This window comes from Ailuropoda melanoleuca, chromosome 12 (assembly GCF_002007445.2).
Source record: "Ailuropoda melanoleuca isolate Jingjing chromosome 12, ASM200744v2, whole genome shotgun sequence".
In the NCBI taxonomy this organism is placed as follows: Eukaryota; Metazoa; Chordata; class Mammalia; order Carnivora; family Ursidae; genus Ailuropoda; species Ailuropoda melanoleuca.
In genome coordinates, this window is record NC_048229.1 from 28579126 (window position 1) to 28591541 (window position 12416).

The 12416-nt window shown below is 48.2% G+C and overlaps 1 protein-coding gene across 1 annotated transcript; it reads right to left on the minus strand.

Moving 5' to 3' along the window:
- Window positions 1–900: 900 nt before the first annotated feature.
- FAM90A26 (family with sequence similarity 90 member A26) lies at window positions 901–4429 on the minus strand. Its single transcript, XM_034639155.1, has 5 exons — window positions 4370–4429; window positions 3560–3728; window positions 2902–3098; window positions 2635–2743; window positions 901–1468 (listed from the first exon to the last, which is right to left on the minus strand). Exons 2-5 carry the CDS (start codon window positions 3677–3679, stop codon window positions 1007–1009), a joined length of 888 nt encoding a protein of 295 aa, XP_034495046.1. The 5' UTR covers window positions 3680–3728; window positions 4370–4429; the 3' UTR covers window positions 901–1006.
- Window positions 4430–12416: the final 7987 nt, after the last annotated feature.

Consider the following 12416-nt stretch of genomic DNA (forward strand, 5'->3'; position numbering starts at 1 on the left):
AAAGCTGTAATATATGTTCTGTTTCAGAGAATTTTATTAATCCTGAAAGAAAGTAACCAACCATAACATTGCAATGGTTTTTTAATAACAAAATGTAAAGGTTAAAAGAATATTATTCCCCGTTCCCCAAGGCAAAGAGAATTCCCACTGAAACACTCCATCAATGTGGAAAGTTCTATACCCAGGAGAGGGCAGCACTTCTCCACAATCCGCTCCCAGTTACCCAAATTTTCGTCATTTACACTCGCACAGATGAATTTCATGGCTTTCTATTGACATTAGGGTATAACATGGCTTCCCCGCGTTGACTCAGTTTCTTAAACAAGATCTGATTTACAAAGGACTACGCATGACAATTTCATAAGCTCCATTTTAAACACAACTGAAATGTACAAACTTTAAAGGCAGTGTGTGTCTGGTGACCCCCAGTGTCACCTGGAGCCCCAGCACGCCCACAGGCACCTCGGTAGCTGCCTGACTCACAGGACACAGAGAAGAGGTCCTTCTACCTCTTTTCCTGTCTTTCAGCTGCTTCCAGTGAGGAGACCCTGGACGCCCAGTCTTCCCTCCACGGAGCCACCCTCAGGCATTCTCTCCAGCGAGGGAAGAGACCAGAAGGTCCTGTCACTGGGACCCTGGGAACCGGGCTCTCTGATGCCTCTGAGACACGAGGACTCTGACCAGCAGGTGTAGCCTTCTCTGGAGGGAGGCGGGAGCAGCTGAAAACCTGGGGCTCTGCCGTCCGTGCCCCATCCCATGCCCCACGCTTGCCCCAGCCAGCCTGGAACACGCCTGGGCGGGGCAGGTTAGGGACAGCACAGGCCTGGACTGCGCTCAGACACGGTGAGTTGGGTGGAGCCTGGGGGCCAAAGCTGGGCATCAGGGCTGGTGTCTCCCCGGTCACTTGGGCTATCTGTCTGGATCCAACAGAAGTGTGCTGGGGAGAAGCTGAAGAGCGTGGACAGCCCCCAGGCCGCGTCACCAAGAACTCAGCTTGGGAGGGGGGTTAGAAGAGGCCGAATCTTGCTCTCTTGGGAGGGTTCAGGCAAGTCTGGAGAGCGACCTGGGGAGACGTCTTACCCGGGGCCTGGATTCCGAGTTTGGAGTTTGGGCCACAGTTTCCCGTGACAGGCTGCGGGTGGGGCCTCGAGGCCACACGAGGACGCTTGGCTTGTGCCTGGGCCAGTGTCTTCCTGGCAGACTGGGGAACATCAGGGGAGAAGACTTCAGGCCTGCTGGCTGTGGACTTGGCAGTGAGCAGTGGGTCCTGGCAGGAGCTCCTTAGAGCCTGGCAGGGCGAGTCCGCCCCACGTCTTCGGGCTGGTTCACAAGCACACATTTCCGGGGCTTTATTGAGAGGCAGTGTGGACCACATGTCAGGTGTCACGACTGGTGGCTGACCTGCGCAGACAGGGCCCAGGACAGAGCGCTTTGTATTTGTTTGGACGGGCAGTGGCCTGGTGGGGCGCTGTGGGAAGGAGCCGCATATTAGACCCTCAGGAGTCAAACGGTCAACGGTACTGCACACAGGACTGGCGCTCAGCCAGATCACGACAGAAACCGTGGACATCAGAAGCACCCGGGGACAAAGCTGTACCAGCAGACTAAGACAATAAATAGTGGGAAACAACTAATACGCATCTTAGGATTCTCTCTACATCAGAAGGAAAAAAAGGAGCAACCCAATTTAAACAGCACGCGCGAAACTAAATGTCACAGAAAGAGACGTGTCGACAGTCATCGCCCATTTGCAGAGACAGGCTCCTCAGAAGTGGTCGGGAGACAATTACAACACCCGTCTGATTTCTGTTGCCTATTGGCTATGACAACTACAACTTTCCTTATGCCGTTTGTTGTTAAGATCCAGGGAGCAGGGGCACCTGGGTGGCTCAGTCATTAAGTGTCTACTTTCGGCCCAGGGCGTGATTCTGGGATCCTGGGATCTTAGGATCGAGCCCCACATCGGGCTCCCTGCTCTGCTGGGAGCCTGCTTCTTCCTCTCCCACTCCCCCTGCTTGTGTTCCCTCTCTTGCTGCCGCTCTCTCTGTCAAATAAATAAATAAAATCTTAAAAAAAAAAAAAAAAGATCCAGGGAGCCCCTGGGGCACCTGGGTGGCTGAGGCAGCTAGGCAACTGCCTTCAGCTCAGGTCATGATCTCAGGGTCCTGGGATCGGGCCCTGCATAGGGCTCTCTGCTCAGGGGGGAGTCTGCTTCTCCCTCTGCACCCCCCACCCCCGCTTGTGCTCTCTCTCAAATAAATAAAATCTTTAAAAAAAAAAAAAAGATGCAGGGAGCATACAACGTGCAGAGTGTAAATGGCAACCATCCTTTCGAAGGATAATTTCGGAGTATTTACAAAATTTTTGAAAGATGCCTCGTCTTGATACAGGATCACAGAAGGCATCTGAAAGAACCTTCGACTGGGCACAGAAATGCCTCCACAAACATTTGCCAGCTGACTTGCACAAAATAGAAAAAATACATATTTCAAATAAAGAAACTGGAATAGGGAAAATACATGGGACTCCTACGTGGCTCCCGCGGGCCAGCCTGGGTTTGGGGGGAATCCCGCCCACCCAATGGAGCGAAACGCAGATGGAGGCACAGAGCAGCACAGCAGGAACGAGACTCACCCTCAGGTGGGCACCCACGTCCACGGGATCCTTCCAGCAGCTCAGCTGCATCCGTGGCGGTCTCAAGGGTGGTCTCAGTGGCAGAGCCTCCCTCTTCCGCTCTTCTTGCCTGCAGAACAAATCGTGTGAACTGTCTGGACACCCCTGACCTTCCTGCCCACACAGTGACTGGGAACCAAGAACACTCCTGGAGCCCAGACCTCGCCCTTGTTTTGGGGTGAGAAGGCTCCACTGCCCGCGAATCATTCTGACCGCCTGGTTCCTCACCTCTGCCTTGGTTCCTTCCTGCTGTCAGTCCTGGGGAAGGACCCTGGGATCTGTAAGTCCTGAGGCCTCCTGGGTTCCCGGTTTTCATTCTTTTTGGAGCCCAAGGGTTGGGGGGCAAGGGCGCGCCCCCAGCACTTCATGGGGCATCTCCTGCTGCTGGCCAGGTGCCCGAAGGCCCCGCAGTTCTTGCACTTGACCTGTGGACGGAGGGAGAGCGTGCTCAGTGAGTCAGCAGAAATCAGGGGCGGCCTTCAAAGGTTAATGTCAGGACAGACACTTGGAGTTGGATATTTGTTGGGGGGAGAGGACAGAGACCCAGGACCCGTGGCCAGGAAATTCAAGACGTTATGGCCCTGCCCGGAGCCCATTTTAGAGAAAGTGATCCGAGAGGAAGGCATTTAGCGTCTAAAGGTGATGTCTATGAAGTGGACTCGAGAATTGCACAGACACCAAGCTGAACGGGATGCTACATAGGGAATAAGGTTGCGGCTCAGAGGATCCGAATGGGCCAATCCCCCAGGTTAGGACATCAGAAGCAGGCCAGGCTTGGATAAGTCAGAAGCCCTGAGCTACAGACACACAGGTTTCTGTGTTTAAACTCAGTCTTGGGGGGCCATGCAGATGCTCCGGTTCCTGAAACACTCAAGCCTCCACTTACCCTGGTATTCTCCTCTCCTGGGGAGGGATTCCTATGCCCCACCGGTCCCCTCTGTAGCTTCTTCACGTTCTGAGCTATTGGGGGTTTTGGGGGCCGCTGGTACGTGCAATCCCCTGCCATATCCTTGGGCTTCTGGACTTTCTCCCTCAGGAACGGATTGTTGGATTCCCTACTCACAAGAAAAGAACAACGACAAAAAAATTATGTAGACACAGAGACAGAAGTCCCTCATACCCCACTTCTCTGTCTGGATAAGATGGGGGGCTCACGGATCACTAAGTGACCCCCACAGTGATGTGGTCTCTCACGAACTGATGTCCCACTCTGTGCCATTTTGTGATTTTTCCATCATTACTTACTCCCAGGATAGGACACTGCCTGAGAAAAGGCCACTTGGTCTATAAACGGTGAAATTAGATTTGCAACCTGAACGCCTGTACAGGTCCTCCCTGAAAACGTCAGTGTAACGCAGGCCCGCGTGCGGGGTTTTTGTCCAGCCGCTCCCTCCAAGCTTAAAGCATCTCCCCGTATTTATCAAAACCAGTAAGCAGGCCAATTAAGTAGTGATTCTTTCCCTTCGGATTTCCAGAAAACGCAGTTTTCATCGAACAACATATTCCTGAGAAAACCTGCCACTTCCTCCGACAGAGGTTTGCCGGGATTTGATGTGAGGCTGATGCACACGTGTGCATCTTCACGCGTGACCCCGTCACCATGACAACAAAGCCGCGGGGACACGCAACACCTGCGCCCCATAGGGAATCCCCGCCCCCCAGACCTGCCCGCGTTACTCCTTGACATTCGTCCCACCTCTCCTCTTGGTCTTCGTGTCTCCGCGAAGCTGCGCGAGGCCGGTCCCCTGAAGGCTGGCATCTCTTACTGGAGACACAGCGGGTACGAGGGTCCTCTCCGGGCATCAGAGGGAACCGCAGCATTACCTCCACGGCGGCAACGACGACCCACTTCTCTGTCATCAAGTCCAGCTGACAGAGAGGAAGGAAGATCAAGATACAGTCAGGGTTCTGCACGCAGGAGGAAGCCCCCGGATCATGGAAGATAATCAACTCCCAGTTTTGCGGCTCTTGAACGCAAAGCTCACCAGGGAGTAAACGCCCTTTCCTCCAATTCAGCAGTGACTTTGCCGGTGACCTCCACGAGGGGGAGCTAGGTGTCTAGGGACTGGAGGTGGTCCCCAGGTGGAAACTGAGGCCGCCGCAGTCGCCTCTGCCTTGCCCATCTGACCACTGCACGTCCCTGTAATGGGCCAGCGCCCAGATACTCACGTTGCTAATCTCGGGCTTTCACCCCGGGTCGTGGTCATGGGGGGAGAAGCTGCCTCGGCTCTAGACTGGGGGGCCGCCTCCTTCCTCCGCCTGTCACCTGCCCAGCCTCACCCGCACTTACGTCTCTCTGCGGAATGCCAAGGTGCTTTAAGAATTCTTTCCCCTGTTCCATCGAAAGCCTGGTGGGGTCCATCGGGGTTGGCCTGTCCCAGGGACTTGGCTGCCCTGTGGGGGATAGAAAATGAAACCCCTGAAATCTGCACATCGCTGGACTGCCCCATGCCCAACACTGCCAGCTCCCACCTCGGAGCCCGCCGCCGTCTCCCCTTTTACTTTTTGTTCGAATGACACCAATACAGTCTTCTACTAGTAACATAGTACCAATGTGAATGAGAAACAAGGCGATGACTTTTTTTTTTAATTCCTCCACTAGACTCAACACGTTTTATATACACACGAAATACAGATTCCATATTTAGGGACCTTGTACTGTATACCATAAAACACCTGGAAAAAGTGATCACGTAATTGGGTTCAAAAAGAAAACTCAATATATTAAAAAACTGGAGATCTTACACTCTGTAGTCCCCCTTTGTCATAATTGAACAAAAGTAAATATAACTACACTATTTAACTTCTTTATAAGATTAAGTATGTTCAAACTATTCGCTACCTTTCCAGAAATTCTGAAATCAAATTCCTTAAAATAAAAAATGAAATTCAAATGGAAATTATAGGAAATAAAAGATAAAGCACTTTTGCCAAAACTTAGGAGCAGGGCAAAACCTGGTTTAGGGGGAAATTCCTTAATCTAAATGGCCATGGAATATACAAACACAAAATTTATAGGAAGTTTTCATCTTAAGATATTGTAGTGGGGGGAAAAAAAGAAACCAGAGCAGGAAAACAAAAGATTGTGACGGGGGGCAGGGCACCAGGGTGGCTCAGTTGGTTAAGCACGAAATTCTTGATCTCAGGGTGGTGAATTCAAGCCCCACATTGGGGCAGAGTTTACATACATGCATACATACATACATACATAGGATCTAATGGGAAAATAGAGAGTAATAGGAAAACATTATTTCTTCAAAAACAGCAATAGAACACATTACCACAGACTGTCATAAAAAGATAATAACATTGGGGCGCCTGGGTGGCACAGCGGTTAAGCGTCTGCCTTCGGCTCAGGGCGTGATCCCGGCGTTGTGGGATCGAGCCCCACATCAGGCTCCTCTGCTATGAGCCTGCTTCTTCCTCTCCCACTCCCCCTGCTTGTGTTCCCTCTCTCGCTGGCTGTCTCTATCTCTGTCGAATAAATAAATAAAATCTTTAAAAAAAAAAGATAATAACATTTATCATAATAGATTATATTAGAAGAAATGCCGTATCTAATCTTGGGGCAAACATATTTGAAAATCTAGTAGAAAGTACATTTTCTTCTTCAAATTTTTTTTTCGAGTGAACTCTGCGCCCAGTGTGGGACTGGAACTCCCCACCTCGAGATGAAGAGTCACACACTCTACCCACTGAGTCAGCCAGGCGCCCCTCCTTCAAAATGTAAATGACCAAAACTGAGTAGCAAGGAAGTAGTTCCCAAGGACAAATTAAGGTAGAATAATTCTTGCCTCTCCATTGGACTGGGAGCTTCATAGCCGAGGTGCTGCTGTTTCATTTCCAGGTTCACCATCAAGGTTCTGAATTTCAACCAGCTCCAAACAAGTTCTCATGAACACATTGGCATAAAAGATAAATTAATAAATCACTTACGGTTTTTAAAAGCCCTGGGTCTGGGTGATCTTTTTCTGCAACGATCTAAAAGTTAACTTTATCTACAAATTAACATTTTTGAAATAGTTTTTGAATCAGGCTCTGCCTGAAGAAATTCTATTAAACAATGAGCAAGTCTTTACTTCAACATCTAAAATGGCCCCCTCTCCCTATTTTCTTCTGTTTCTGTGAGGGGTAAACAGAGGCCCCAAATAGTCACAGAAACTAACTTGTGGTTTTGTGTCTCTCGGTGGCCTCTCAGATATGGGCCAACTCCACTGGACACAGAGGTGTTTCTGGAAACACTGAGAAGGCCTGGTCTTCTGCTGGGCTTTTATACAGCTCGGAATCCCCAGGAAATCCCCTCCCACTAATGCAATCAGCCTAATCTAATCTCGTGTGAGCTCATCTTTGAGTGTGAGCTCATCTTTGCCTGCTTGCCCAGGATTGGAAAGGATTTGCTTTATTGGAAGAAATATGTTACTGTTTACATCCTCAGCATTTTTATTGTATCTCATGTGTATGGATCCGAAGCAGTGCCCTATAATTTGGTCTTTGCCATTCCCAGGGATTTTTAAAAGATACACATATAACTATATATATTTTTAACACTCTACACAATGCTGAAAATGTTTATGCAATGTTGCCAGTGGGAGAGGTTGTGCATGCATGGGGGCATGGGCTGTGTGGGAAATCTCTGAACCTCTGATCAGTATTGTTGTGAGCCAAAAACTGCCCCAGAGAATAAAATCTATTTTTAAAAAAATATTTACGAGTATGCCAACATACCGGCTGATTCATTCCACATCTGGCTACGGATGGGGCAGCTTGGTCTCCCCAAGGTAAGGAGCTCATTGACAACCAGGGCCTTGAAAACCGAGGTGAAGGATGGTTCTGTTTATCCACGGAATTAGAGCCCACCTCCCATGCTGAGACTGCCAGCAGGGCCAGGGCCAGAGTCCGTCATAGTGCAGACAGGATGCTGCTCTCCAACCCCCAGGAGACCTGGAAGCACAGGCAACCCAGGCCTGGTCAGGGAGGGAGACACTCTGTCATGGAGAAGGATCCTGGGGAGGATTTGGGTATTAGGATGGAGTGGATGAAGAAGGAGATGGGTGGAACTCAAGCGAGTTCTCAGGGAGGTGTTCCCTGGGTGGGGTCTGCATTCAGGTGGGTTTCTCCGCCCACATGCCTCCTGACTCTTGCCTAGGACTGGGGAGAGGGAAGGCTCTTCCGCACCTGGGAGTCCTTCTGCAGGGGGTGGGGTGGCATGGGTGAAGGGTATATGGATGACTGCATTTCTCAAAACTCAGGTGTGATTTCTAAGATAATCTCACCTGAAGACAAAGCTCGGAGAATTAGGAGGAGAAAGAGAAGGGGTAGGAGGAAGGAATGACTAGCTTTGGGGTAAATGTCCCATCCTGGATGGAATACTGTGTTCTCGCTTCCTCTACAAACAATGTATTTTTAGGCCTTGAAAACCTTTACTTCTCTACCTCTGATGTTCCTGCCTAATGAGGTTTTTAAACCACTTTCCCTTTGATTTTCATTCAAGTGAAGGTCAGTTCCCTCAAAAAATAAAAATAGATTATTTTTGTGGTTTTATGCATTCTAATGTGAAAAGCATTTAGAGTGGTTTCCAGTAAATAGTAAATGGTAAAATTCTTTGTTTTTGCTCTTCTCAAAACCACTTTAAACCCTATTATTTCTCTAAAATTTCTTGATTACAAAATCATTCGTTCATCTTTCCTCAGTCTCTTAATTGCCAGTCACTCAGAGTGTGAACCACAGATTGGCAATATTGGACTCATCAGAAATCTTCTGAAAATGGAAAATCTTGGGCCCCACCCAGCCTCTCCTACATAAATGTCTGCCATTTAACAAAATCTCCAGGTAATTATTTTGTACGTGAAAATTTGAAAAGTGCATTTCTAAATCACCCTGCTCTCCCCTGAGAAATAGACAACACTTACTATGTAAGATTTTTTTTAAAAAAAATAGCTCTTGGATACACATGTAGGTGGGTAATAGGTAGATAGATGATAGACAGTCTGTGTTGCTCCCGTGCCTGTCTTTTTGTTCTCCCAAAGTATCGTACTTACAGTTTAAGGAATCTCATGTTACCCTCTTTCCATCAGTGTCTAAGACTGAATTAAAGAATGTTATTTTCCCCCAAAAAAGTTATTTTTTGAATTAATCAGATCGCTCATGTCTACTGAAACAGTTCATAAAACTCTCGTTTTGTCTTGGGACAAATTAAGACGTCTTCTCTGGAGTCATTGCCAACAGTGTTTTCATTTCAGGAAATGTTGCCCTTCGGATTTTTATGTCTATATGAAATTGAAAGTGGAAATGCCTGGACTCTAACCTTAAGCTGAGGTGGAAACGCTGTGTTTGGATTTCATCCTTGAGCGCTCTGCTGTGCACAGATAGGTCTGGAGTCTGGGACAGAAGCCTTTTCTACCCCTGTTCTCGCAGCTTCAGGCCTGCTCTCACTGCTTCTTAGAAGGACGCTGTTGTGGGTAGTAAGGAGGGCACGTATTGCATGGTGCACTGGGTGTTATACGCAAGTAATGAATCATGGAACTTTACATCAATATCTAGGGATGTACTGTATGGTGACTAACATAATATAATAAAAAATTATTATAAAAAAAAGGACACTGTTGTGATCTGTCCCAAGATCCCCCTGCCTCGGTTGTCTCCCCACTGTCGTATAATTGATTGTAAAGTGGGAGAAGGAAAATTGTGGTCGCTGAGAGGAGAGCTGTTTTACTTATTATTCTCCATTTTACCCAACTTCTGATTTTTTCAAGAAGCGATTCCTCTCTAGGCAGTTGGGAGACAGAAGGAGGTGCTCCACGCCACCCAGGATCCAGCAGGGTCTGAGTCCAGCTTCAACTCAGCCACAGGCACAAGTCTCCTCAGGAAAAAAAAAAAAATAGCAGTTTTCTGTCGTGAGAAGCACGTACCTTCGGGGAGAGGTGCACTAACAGGGCAGACTGAAGACAGAAGTCACAGGCCTGCCTCCCAGGGGATGGAACCGTCATGAAGGAGTCTCAAGTCTGGAGCCTGGAGCAGAAAGAAGTGGACCCTCCCCTCACCCATCCTGGACCCACCTGATCCCTCCACCTTCTCCAGTCCTGCAGATTCTCCACCTCCCCTCTTGTCATAGCGTGCATAATATTTTCTTTTCTTTTTTTAAAAAAGATTTTATTTATTTATTTGACAGAGATACGACAGCCAGCGAGAGAGGGAACACAAGCAGGGGGAGTGGGAGAGGAAGAAGCAGGCTCCTAGCAGAGGAGCCTGATGTGGGGCTCGATCCCATAACGCCGGGATCACGCCCTGAGCCGAAGGCAGACGCCTAACCGCTGTGCCACCCAGGCGCCCCGCATAATATTTTCTATCGACTCTATTTTATTCCGCATGCAACCCATACATCACAGCGGTCTACCTTCGCTCCATGGAAATCTTGCTTTATGATCCCACCCTTTGCACAACCTTAAAGGTCAGAAGATGCAGAAGGAGTTTTTTCTGACAATTCTCAGGGATCAATCCTCTCACGATTTTCTCTGTTTCCACCTTAGAGTTCCCCATAAAACCCATCTTTGCCTTTTATCGACACAGACAGACAACTCAGCCCGCCAGCATCAACCCGAAACAATCCACGTGAAGACAAAATGAATTAGTTAGCCACGTGGCCTTTATTAAAGACTCTGGAAGTGCGACGGTGGGTGAGGAGTACTGGCGCTCCCACCAGCAAGTTGGGTAATGGGTTCTCACAACAGTTGCTTCACTCCCAATGGCCTCCTTGGCTCATGGCTCTGCCAGGGGAGTCCTTGGTTCTTCTCCCCCAGCCATTCGGTGCCCTGGCTCATGGCCCCGTCTCCTGTGTTATGGGCACTGTCTTGCCCTGACATTTTGCACTGGTCTATTTATTATTTATTTTTTTAAACATTTTATTTATTTATTTACTTATCTATCTATCTATCAATCAGAGAGAGAGCACAAGCAGGGGGAGAGGCAGGCAGAGGGAGAAGCAGGCTCGCCACCAAGCAAGGAGCCTGATCCCAGGACCCCGGGATCATGACCTGAGCCGAAGGCAGATGCTTAACTGATTGAGCCCCCCAGGCATCCCTGGTCTTCCATTTTTAGAAAAAATTTTCTCCCTAGGTTTTTCTGTCAACTACTCACTAAATTCTTCCTGACTTAAGGAATGAGTGTGTTTTTTGCATTGTCCAAACACTTAAGACAGCAATTTTTATAGGTTGCTATATATGTGTGTGTGTGTGTGTGTGTGTGTATACATATATATATCTCATATATATAACTTTTTACAACCTCTGATAACTATCAAGAATGTGATGGGTCTTCGATTTACCCTGCATGCAAACTAACAGGGTCAGCACTGAGTCATTGCTACCAGGAAGACACTAACCCTCCTGGGTCGGTAACAAGGACTTTATTACTCACAGCACAGCAAGGAACATGAACTTCACTTTCCCAGGAGTTTTCCGCTGTCGCTCAAGGCCCATGGGCCATGCGGAAAGGCTCAGGCCGATCTTGCACAAGCAGCGTGTTTATTTATTTTTTTTAAAGATTTTATTTATTTATTCGACAGAGATAGAGACAGCCAGCGAGAGAGGGAACACAAGCAGGGGGAGTGGGAGAGGAAGAAGCAGGCTCATAGCGGAGGAGCCTGATGTGGGGCTCGATCCCATAACACTGGGATCACGCCCTGAGCCGAAGGCAGACGCTTAACCGCTGTGCCACCCAGGCGCCCCACAAGCAGCGTGTTTAAATCACAGCTGAGGAAACATCAATATTTGAAAGGGGGCCCCTAAGGCACCTGAATACCCTTAATTTTTTTTTTTAAGAGAGGGAGAGAGAGGCGGGGAGGTGCAGAAGGTGAGCGAGCAAGAGACTCTTAAGCAGGCTCCATGCCTAGAACAAAGTCCAATGCAGGGCTCGATCTCACGACCCTAGATCACGACCTGACAGGAAATCCAGAGCTGATGCTTAAGTGACTGAGCCACCCAGGCACCCCATACACTTAACTTTTGAGGGAGGCTTTATATATATTTTCCTGCACAGCAAATAAATCTGCTCCTTGCCCCCAAAGGAGATACTATATCTTCCAAGTTTATTTGCTATACGGTCTAGAATGAAAGCTGTCATTGTTTCCTCCAAGAAGATATCACAAGTATGGGACACCCAGAGAGCTTTTCAACAACGCCCATCCCTCATTTCTACATTCTCTTGGCTTCTGGTCAACTTTGCCATGAGTACACCATCCCTTCGGTCACTCTGACTAATCTCACCGACAGGGCCTGAGATTAAATCCATTCCATGTTTCTCATGATGTCTTTAAAGCATGATCAGTCCACTGATGTCCTTCAGGATTCTGGACACATTCAGCCTTACAAATTCTGTAAAAAATCAGGGTTTAACTTTGAAGGCCAGATAACTATCCTAAATTTAACATCTTGGCATTTCCACTTGATCTAAGAAAGTAATTCCACCTACAGCCTGGTATGTCAGTGATTGCATAGACTCTGCCTGTGCCAGAAAGGACAGCATCCAGGACACGTGCAATATCAGCCCACCAATACGCCAACTTTTCCACTTTGTGCCTTAACCTGGAGTAGCAATGCTCACATCAGTTTTTATTCATTGCATATCATGATATCCTTGTGAGTGGTTGCAAAGTGGGGAGTCTGAGAGGTGGATTCATAAAGAGGCACGAATTACTACCATTCCTCCATATATAAAGATGATGGCTGGATACACACACATGCTGTGTG

What these genes read in the sequence shown, in the direction of transcription:
- FAM90A26 (XM_034639155.1), bottom strand. Translation starts at nt 3,679, where the DNA reads ATGGCAGGGGATTGCACGTACCAGCGGCCCCCAAAACCCCCAATAGCT. An exon ending in CAGGAGAGGAGAATACCAGG is followed by an intron (nt 3,099 to 3,559) that starts GTAAGTGGAGGC and finishes CTCCGTCCACAG; the next exon opens with GTCAAGTGCAAGAACTGCGG. An exon ending in ACGTGGGTGCCCACCTGAGG is followed by an intron (nt 1,469 to 2,634) that starts GTGAGTCTCGTT and finishes TCCTTCCCACAG; the next exon opens with CGCCCCACCAGGCCACTGCC.